Source organism: Chrysochloris asiatica, unplaced genomic scaffold (genome assembly GCF_000296735.1).
Source record: "Chrysochloris asiatica unplaced genomic scaffold, ChrAsi1.0 scaffold00202, whole genome shotgun sequence".
NCBI lineage: Eukaryota > Metazoa > Chordata > Mammalia > Afrosoricida > Chrysochloridae > Chrysochloris > Chrysochloris asiatica.
The window spans coordinates 2,339,399-2,349,871 of NW_006408720.1; the positions used below are offsets into that span (position 1 = coordinate 2,339,399).

General features: G+C 34.8%; 1 protein-coding gene across 1 annotated transcript in view; it reads right to left on the reverse strand.

The window, feature by feature from the left end:
* Window positions 1–325: 325 nt before the first annotated feature.
* The window catches only part of TMA16 (translation machinery associated 16 homolog (S. cerevisiae)), a 39,899-nt gene continuing 29,751 nt past the window's right edge, over window positions 326–10,473 (reverse strand). The window contains exons 4-7 of the mRNA XM_006872521.1: window positions 7,160–7,244; window positions 6,290–6,438; window positions 2,308–2,350; window positions 326–506 (exon numbers count right to left, since the gene is read on the reverse strand). Of these exons, the coding sequence (XP_006872583.1) occupies window positions 326–506; window positions 2,308–2,350; window positions 6,290–6,438; window positions 7,160–7,244 (458 nt within the window). The remainder of the gene's footprint in view (window positions 507–2,307; window positions 2,351–6,289; window positions 6,439–7,159; window positions 7,245–10,473) is intronic.

Sequence of the window (10,473 nt, forward strand, 5' to 3'; positions counted from 1 at the left end):
TTTCGAACTGCCGACCTTGAGGTTAGCAGCCCGATTCATAAGTACTACTCTGCAGTCCTAAATAAACAAGCATACCTGTTCTTACTCATAATAATTTAAAATTAAGTTTAATTGGTTTTCATAGATCATGTCTACCCATTTTAACAACTTATATAAATAATAAAGCAACATTTATTATTCATCCTAACAATGTTTTAAGCAAAATTCTAACTTTGTTTTACAAAACTGCAAATGGAACTCTTTTCATATAAAGGAATGATCTAGACAATTATTTACTATAACCAATGAGTGAAACTTGAAGCTATTTATTCTCAACTATAGACAATTAGGTTACTGGAGTCATTTCCTCATCTGAGTCACTGGATTCATCTTTTTGTTCCAATTCTTCTAAGACTTTGTCTACAGTTGTACCATTTTTTTTCTTGCATTTCTTAGGAATTGCATCCTTAGCACAGATTTTTCTCATTTTAATGTTTGGCAACTTCTTCAGATTAAAATCCCATTCCCTAGACAAAAGAAATTGGTGAGGGAATAGTAAACAATCAATATTAAAAACTTTGAAAGTAGGTGACAGAAGTTTATAAATTTACAACAGATTGAAGTGCACTAGAAAGAAAAACATAAATGCACTAGAAAGAAACTATGTCCTAAGAACGTAGGCTTACTGCATTTTCTCATTAGTATATACTAGCAGCAACTGCACAAAGTCGTACATATTTAAAACTTCAAAGCAGTACAGGAAAGTATAGGCAGAAGTCATAAGGAGGTTAGATTCCACTTTTTTTAAAATTCTACTTTAGCATCTTCCTCTATCATGCTATATGTATCAAGAACATCAAAAGTAGGATATAAGTCATATCTGTCAATCTCTGAAATACATGATCAAGAAGTTTTTTTTTTTCCTTTTCATACATGGTAGTTCATCACAGGTAAATTTTAGAAATCAAGTAATTTTATTCTTATAATAAAAACTGTGCACTTTTTCAAGAGAAGCATTCCTTGTGACAATTCTACTACCATCAAGTTGGTTCTGACTCACAGCATTGAGTTTCCAAGGTTGTAAACCTTAGCAGGAGCAGAAAGGCTCATCTTTCTCCCTTGGAGAGAATCTGGTGGGTCTGAACTGTGAAGCTTGCAGACAGCAGTCCACTACTTATCTTATAGTGCCATCAATGCTCCTTTCTTGTGACAATACTGTGTTCAAGAATGTGATAACTGTTTCAAGAACTAATCTAGAACTAACAATATTAAAAAATGCTATATTAATCTCTTCCATTTCTAACTTTTTGGGGAAAAACCTTGCATTGTTTTAGAAACACAGGTACAGTTATCTATTTGATTGATCTTAAAGACAGAAGACTTAAGGGGTAGACTCTTAAACTCCATGTATTCATTCAAGTTATAAATACAAGTTATACATAAGCTAAAATGTAAATTTTAAATGTGATTGTTGTTGTTGCTAAGTACCTCAGAGTTGGTTACAACCGAAAGCAACCCTATTTCCAAGGAACGGCTGGTGATTTTTAATCACTGACCCTGTGGTTCAAACCAACCTTGTGATTCCGTGCACTATCCCACAGTGCAACACCAATAGGAGAATTCTATTAGAACAAATTTAATTTCTAAGAGTTCAAAAGTACATAAAACAATATGTAGGGTTTCAAAGATTATAACTGAGTTTAAATTTATCTAAATTCAATTGAAATAAAAACTTAGATCCATCAACATGGTTTAATTATGAATAATTATTCACATAAGTAAAAATTATTTTTTTAAAGATAGACCTTTTTTAAAAATATAAAAATTTAAATCCTACTCAATGGTCTTCCTAATAACAGAAAAATATAATTAGAAGCCCACTGGACCAACCAATTCTTGATGACTTAACCCTTACCTTGGTATCACTTCCCATTAACCACATTCTTAACCAAAATAGGGTTAGTTCTATGAAACAGTTCTAGGTAGACTCAAGTCATCAGATCTGTTACTGTTATTTTATCTTATCAAAAAATAAGAATTGAGGAGGAATAGTAGGATCAAGCTCTTTGAAGCTCTATATTCTTTTAAGGTATTTAAAAAAAAAAAAAAAGGCATGTTATGTCACTATCATTTCATTATCTATCTGATGTTTCAAATAAAAACAACATTGGAAAATTCTCATATTCTCTTACAAAAGAGAAAAAAAAAAAGGTTAAGAGAAGCCCATTTTTTCTTTAGCTCTAAAATCTAGATTCAAAAGAGAAGAAATTTTATGCCTCATGTAATTTATATGCAGCTTCAAAGAAATAATAAAAGAGACAGACTCACCTAAAAGTTCTCAGATTACCAGCATCTACTATGTCTGGAATCTCTAAGAAAGAAAATAATTTATATCCATTACATAAGCTTTTCTAAATTATATCATTTTATAATGTGGCCATTTATTATCTCAGACATAACAAATAATAACTGACAGATAGGAAGAACATCAAAAGCAAAACAAAATTTCAAAACATTACTACTATTAATACAAGAAAATTTAAGTTTTTCAAGTATAAAGGGTTCAGTGTATGGAAACTTAAGAATGCTGTAGAATAGTAAGTTTTAGCAAAGAATCTATAAAATACAACAAACCTATTAGTAAACTAAACCTTGCCATTTCAAACCATGAGAAGATACTGATAAATTCTAACCATCAATACACTAACAGCTACATGACATGACAGGTGTCAGGCTGTTCTATGTATTTTTTTCTTGGTGAAAGCATAAAAGTTTCATGTATATACTTCAACTCAGTTTAGTCTATCTAAGGAAAGCAGGATGGACATAATACTAGAAAATCAAAATGTTAAAGTTTCACATTATTTAAAAGGTGAAAAAAATAACAAACATGGTTATGAATAACCAAATCCAAACCAAATGCCCTCAAGTCACCTACTATTCATTGTGACCCTGTATAGGGTTCCCAAGACTAAATGTTTACAAAAGCAAACAGGCTCCTTGTTCTCCCATGGAATGGCTGGTGGGTTTAAAATGTCAACCTTGTAGTTAGCCGTCCAGTGCTTAGCCTATACTACCACCAGGGTTCCTTTCAATTATCAATGCTATTGTTGTTAAGTGACATCAAGTTGGTTCCAACTCATAGCAAGCCTGAATAGGGTTTCCAAGGAACAACTGGTGGGTTTGAACTGCCAACCTGTGGTTAGCAGTTCAGTGCCTATATCTCAAAGTTCAATAAAATACTAGGTGTATGAAAGTTTTTTACCATGACTAGAAATTTTATCATATACCAATATGTAAGACATATACTGTTGTTAAGTGCTGTTGAATAGGTTCCAACTCATAGTGACCTGGTATATAGGGTTTCCAAGGAACAGCTGATGGGTTAATAAAAACAGGGAACACAGTTGCAAAATTCTGGCCAATGTATTAAAATAGGAAATAAATTCTAGTATCAATTGTTGTTGTTAAGTACTGTGGAGTTGGTTCTACACAGGGTTTCAAGGTTGTAACTCTTTATGGGAGGAGAATGCTTCATCTTTCTCCCACGGAACCACTGGTAGTTTCGAACTGCCGACCTTCGGGTTAGCAGCCCAATTCATAACCACTACGCTACCAGAGCTCATTTCAATTAGTAGATGATGACAAAACAGTAACCATTAGTATCAATTAGTAGATGATAAAATAAAAATTTTAATATAATTTCATATGGACTTTTACAATTATTTCAGAAAATTTAGACTGTAAGGGATCAAGTGTTTAAAGCACACTCTTGTTTTTAAAAAATAAGTCCCAAATTCAATGAATCAGAAATAGTTATGCCACCATGGGAGGAGAGTTACTACCTAGCTCTCCACAGAATCTTATTAAAACAATTTTGTCCACACATATCTAGACAATTGTGAACTATTCTCAGCTCACAAATCTTTTATCTTGCCTCTGCAACAAGCACCAGGCATAGTTAATAGAACACTAGAATTGAGTTTGCACTCAGACAGTTAAAACACTCACATAACTATTGGGACTCCTGGTGTGGCAGTGTAGAATAGAACCAAAAGGTCAGCACTTTAAACCTCAGAAACCCTACACAGGGTCATTATGAGTCAGAACTGACTTGGTGTAACTGAACAATAACAGTAATGTAACTACTGGAAACCTGGTGGGGCGCTGTAGGATTATAAGCACTGCACTGCTAATTGCAAGGTGGGCAGTTCAAATCTACTGTACCAGCTACTCCTTGGAAGCACTATACAGGGTCGCTATGAGTCACCACTGACTCAGTGGCACTTAACAATAATACTAACGTTTAACTATAGATCTTAGCATTATGTCATTGTATTCTAGAATTGATTCGGCCTCAGAGATATCCTATGTACAATAGAACAAAACACGATTAGCTCAAAGCCCTTCCCTTTCTCTAGCACTTTACCACTTAAAGGCAATTCTCTGAATCCTAGTATTAACCCCTTATTCAATGTGAAGTGAGTGCTACCTTCTTGACTTTCCATACAATTTCCCAATCCCTGGACCTAATGATTACTGTTTTGTCATCAGTTACTGTTGTGGCTGAGTGCCGCTAAGTCAATTCTGCAATTCTGACTCACAGCAACCCAGTACAGGGTGTGTGAGGAGCAGCTGGTAGGTTTTAACTGCAGATTTTGTGGTTCACAGTCCAGCGTCACACCAGAAATCAACAAGAGTTAAGGCCAATCATTTTTTTAAAGATCATTCTAATTTTTCCTAGAACCAATAGCTCAAAACTTATGGACATCCGTTAGTAATTAACCTAGTTAGCAATTATTTTTCTCTAATTACCAGAGTCCAGATTATGCAAACATAACATTACACAAAGAAATCACATCACTAAAATTCCCTACAATAAAAAACAAAACAAAACAAAAAAAATCAAACAAAACCTCACCCCAATTGGGTAACTTATGGCAAAGTGGTGTGAGGGTAAGATGGTAAGAGCACGGGTAAAAGAAAATTACCTTTTCATTATATCAAACTAATTATAAAAGCAAATTTAATATTCTTACTTTATTAAAAAAGTTCATCAAAAATTATTTTAAAATCTATATGTTACATGTGGAAAAATCTAGCTAGCACTAAAAGATACATTAGAATAATTAGAATAACCCTGCAATTCAAACAGTTTTGCAGTGCCTCCCAAGGGTCCTTGAACATGGTAACCATTAATAATTTCCTCAGAGCTATTCACTTTTAGGAGTCCTGGTGTGGCGCTGCACGTTAATGCACTAGACTGCAAGGTCAGGTTGAACTGCAGGGTTGGAGGTTCAAGCGCCGCTCCTGGGAAACCCTATACAGTGGTCACTGTGAGTTGGAACCGACTCAACAGCACATAACAACATTCACTTCAACAATGAAAAGATTGCAACTATCTTTATTGACTTTTTTTTTTAATTCTAATGTTTTTAATCTTTTTATTTTTCCTTTTAGTTTCAACACTTTTGTAGAAATGTTAAAAGTTCTTTTCACTCTATATAATTTTTTTATTTTATATATTATAATTTTTCACTCTATATTACTCACCTACCAAAGTTACTTATGGAAAAGCCAAACAAAACACACTGCCATCAAATCAATTCTGACTCATAATGACATTGGACAGAAAAGAAATATGGCCCATAGGGCTTCCAAGGCTATAAATCTTTCAAGAAGCAAATGGCCACATCTATCTCCTGAGTAGAAGCTGGTAGGTTCAAACTTCTGACCTTTTAGTTGGCAACTGAGCAATTTAACCACTGTACCACCAGGATTCCAAAAGTTACCTAAAAACCTACTATATTTTTGGTGTTCCATGAACTTTCTTAAACAGTACCCTTCAATTACAATGATGTATAATTTTCTTCCCAAATTTCTTCCGAAGGACAAAAAACATAAATTTATTTAAAAAATTATTTCTTAAGCAATGCTCTGACCTCTTACAAAAATAATCTATTGTTTTTAGTGCTGATTCAGGTTTATAGTCTTACTTTTAAATTCTTATGTTGCTTCATTTTTCAAGAATCTTCCAACAATTAACATAAGAGGTATGACTATACAAAATGTCATAAAATTCAGTGCCTGACAACAGTAGCCCTCTTGTTTAAAAGATAAATCTGTAAAAATGCACATATGTTTGTACACAGGTTTTTTTAATTAAATGAGTCCTGGCATGGCACTGTAGGAAAGAAAATGAAAATAAAACTGAATTACATAAAATCGCGTAAAAATATTAAACCTTTGAAATCTGATACAAAGGTGCTATGTACTTAAGATAGAAAACAGAAAATCATAGTGAACACACCAAGACCATATCCTTCATATTGCTGTCGCTCACGCTCCATCGTCTGCTTGATAACCGTCTCTCGAGAATAGTGTCGCCTTCCCTGTCTGTCTTTGATGCTGTTATGTAACTCAATCTGCTCCAACTCACTGCTGAATCGATTTATATAACTGAAAAATAAGAAAAGGATGTTAGTTACAAAGTCTGTACTTCATTTACAACTTCATTTCCTGCCTTTGCCTGTCCTTTACATTTTTATATTCCTTTGGGTTCCTGAAATCCTCTAATCTCTCAATCACTTCCAAAATTTCAATGACCAAATCATTATCTGCTATCAAAGTATGAGCTAATTCCAGGTCCTCAGATTCTACAACCTTCTGAACATCTCCATTTAAATGTTCACAAGAGGTTTCACCTTTAATACATCAAAACTGAAGTTGTCATCCCCTTGCCCCCAGACAAGCCAAACTCCTAACCTGATATGAGGTTTTTCATAAGGTGATTGTCCCTGTGTACCTGCACCCTTCATTCATTGAACTTATTTTGGTCATAGTAAATGTGTCATCTTGGGTCTCACCTCTGGATGTTTTAGATAGTGTTCCCTCTTCATAAAGTTTCTTCTACCACCTAACTATCATCTGCAAATCCCTACCCTTCAGGTATCAGTATAGATGACACTTTTTCCCAGGAAGCTTTTACTGATCCCGTAAAACTGGGTTAACCACAACTGAGGCCCAGAAACATTACAAACCTAAAGTAGCTAAGCCAGAATATAGATCCAAAGTCTCAGTAATTTGCTCCTCCATAATCCAGAACAGAACTCTGTCTCCTAAAGAATCAGGTTGGAGAATTCCCTTTCTGACCCCGTCTTATAGCAAAACAACTGTTTACCTTTCAATTAATTCACAAGCATCCTTTTTTGAATATTCTGCTTTTTTGTCATCAAGATGATTTTTAAACCACTGCAGTTTTTCACCTGTAAACAAGTACCAAGAGAGTTTAGCAACATGAATCATCATTTAAGCAAATAGGTAAACACTGTATTTCTCAACATTACTGTATTTAAAACAGGACAAAATTTATATCACTGTTATACATAAAGACTGTGTGGGGTTCAAGGGTAATAAAACAAGTCTGCCAAAAAATAAACTGTCACATTTTAATTTATGAAGAGATATGGCATGCTCTTGTGTACATATTTCTTACTCAAAATGAATAACAAACAAATAGAAGTCCTATGTATTTAAAAAGCAAAAGCTCTAACAGGTCTAAAATAATCAGACATTCAAAAAATATGAAAACTTGGTTAGATTAATAATGAAAATATTTCCTGAACACTTAATAAGCAGCAGACAGCACACTAGGGGCTTTACAGTCCTATGGAATTGGTACTATTACCCTTGTTGTAGAAATAGGGAGGGCATGTCATCTACTCATGGCCATAAAGTTAGTAACATTACTCATATAAAACCTGCTAGATAGTGTGTAACAAGTGATAAAGGCATATCACCAAAGGACTGGCAAACCTTATTCTTATAGGTAAATATATAGATGTTGTTGTTAAGTACTGTTAAGTCAGTTCCAACTCATAATGATCCAAAAAGCAGCTTATAGGTTTGAACCATAGGGCTTGTGGTTAACAATTCAGCACTTATCCTACAGCGCCATGCGAAGTGTTTTGTTCTGCTATGCATAAGGTTGCTAAGGGTTGGTACCGATTCGATGACACCTAACAACAAAAACAACATATATATGTATGTGTATATATATATGTGTGTGTGTGTGTATGTGTGTATACATACATACATACATACATATAGTTGTTAAGTGCTGCTGAGCCGGTTCCAACTCATAGCGACTCCGTATAGGGTTTTTGAGGCTGTAAATCTTTGTAAAAGTAGAAAAGCCATTCTCTCATGGAGTGGCTCGTGGGATCGAAACCGTGAACCTTGTGGTTCACAGTCTAGGGCTTATCCTCTACAGCCACCGCACTTCCATATTTGTGTATTTTACCAAACAGTTTCAATATTTTAAAGTTTAAGGGTTGATTTCTTTTTCTTTGGTTTCATTAAGTCTGATAACAAAATTCACCTAGATAAAACGATTTCTATTTTTAGGAGTCTGGGTCTGGAACTGCAGGATAACCACTGGATTGCTAACCACAAGTATGGTGGATCAAATCAAGCAGCCACTCTTCAGAAACCCTATACAAGGTAGCTATGAGTCAGAACCAATTCAACAGCACTTAAAAAATACAAGAGAGTTTATCCACCATTCTTCTGACATTTTGTCATGCTGTGGGGGTGTGTGTGCTGCTGTGATGCTGGGAACTATACCACTGGTATTTTATATACCAGCAGGGTCACCCACGGAAGGCAGGTTTCAGTGGACCTAACAAACTTAAGACTAGGAAGACAGTAGGGCAGACCAGTTCCAAAGGGTTGTTCTTGTTATTAAGTGTTATAGAGTCAGTTTCAACTCATAGCAAACCTGTATAGGGTTTTCTTATGGTTAGCAGGTCAGTGCTTATCTTACACCACTACACACAGTAAGTAGTCACTGAAAACCTGATCCGTAACAGCAGAAAACTGGATAACAAAGTGTCAGAAGATGAGCACCTCAGGTTGGAAGGAACTCAAAATACAACTGGGGGAAGAGCTACCAGGTCAAAGTAGAGGTGACCTTACTGACATGAATGGAGTAACACTTTCAAGACCTTCATTTGCTGATGAGACACAAATCAAAAGAGAAAACAAACAGCTGCAACCCAGAACATGGAATGTACAAAGTATGGATCTAGAAAAACTAAGTGAAAAATGAAATGGAACCCATAAAGACTGAAATCCTAGGCATTAGTCAGCTGAAATGGACAGGTATTGGTCATTTTTAATCAGATAATCATGTTTTACTATTCTAGATCAATAGATTTAAGAAACAAAAGGCATCACATTCATTGTTAAAAACAGCATCTCAAGTTCTATACTGAAGTACAATGCTGTCTATGGCAGCACAATTCATGTGCTTACAAGGAAGACCAGTTAATACCACTGTTATTCAAATTTATGCGCCAACCACTGAAGCCAATGATGAGGATTCAGACTGAAGAATTCTACCAAGTTTTTTCAGTTTAAAAGTAATCAAAATTGCAGTCCAGATGCATTGATAATTACTGATAACTGGAATGCAAATTTTGGAAACAAAGAAGAAGGATCCTTAGTGGAAAATATGGCCTTGGTGATACAAACAATGCTGGAGATTCCATGATAAGCATTTTGTAGGAGAAATGACTTATTCATTGCAAATACCTTTTTTCAACAAGATAAAAAGGTGACACACACATGGACTTAGCCAGATGTAATACAAAGTAGTCAAGTTGACTACATCTGTGAGAAGAAACAACGAAGAAGCTCAATTATCATCAGCCAAACAAGGCCAGGGGATGACTGTGGAAAAGCCTATCAACTGCTCAGATGCAAGCTCAGGATGAAGCTAAAGAAAAATGAAAAGTCCACGAGAGCCAAATTTGATCTTAAACATATTCCATCTAAATTTAGAGACCATCTAACTACAGATTTGATGTAATTAACATTAATGACTGAAAGCCAGAAGAGCTGTGGGATGACATCAAGAACATTATACAGAAAGAAAGCAAAAGGTCATTAAAAAGACAGGAAAACAAGAGAAGATGAAAATGGCTATCAGAAAAGATTTTGAAACTTGCTCTTGAGCATAAAGAAGGTAAAGGAACTGAAGGAAATGAATAAGGAAAGACATAAACAGAAAATTTCAAATGGCAGTTCAAGAAAACAAAGTATTATAATGAAATGTGCAAAGACCTGGAGTTAGAAAATCAAAATGGAAGAACACACTCAGCATTTCTCAAGCTGAAAGTACTGAAGAAAAAAAACTTTAAGCCTTGAGTTGCAATATTGAAAGGTCTATGGACAAACTATTGAATGATACTGAAAGCATCAAAGGAAGATGGATTCCAACTAGAAAAAAAGTCCTGAACGGGGATTGTGGAGCAGGACAAGCAGACAAAAGAGGAAATAGGCCGTAATTAAATCCTAAATTACATCAAAACGACCAACAGTGGTATCTTGAAATTTCTTAGAAAAAAGAGTGAAAAGGGAAGCCCATTTCCTGATAACATCTACCTGGAGGCATTCAGAAAGCATAAAAAAATACCAAAATACATACCCATC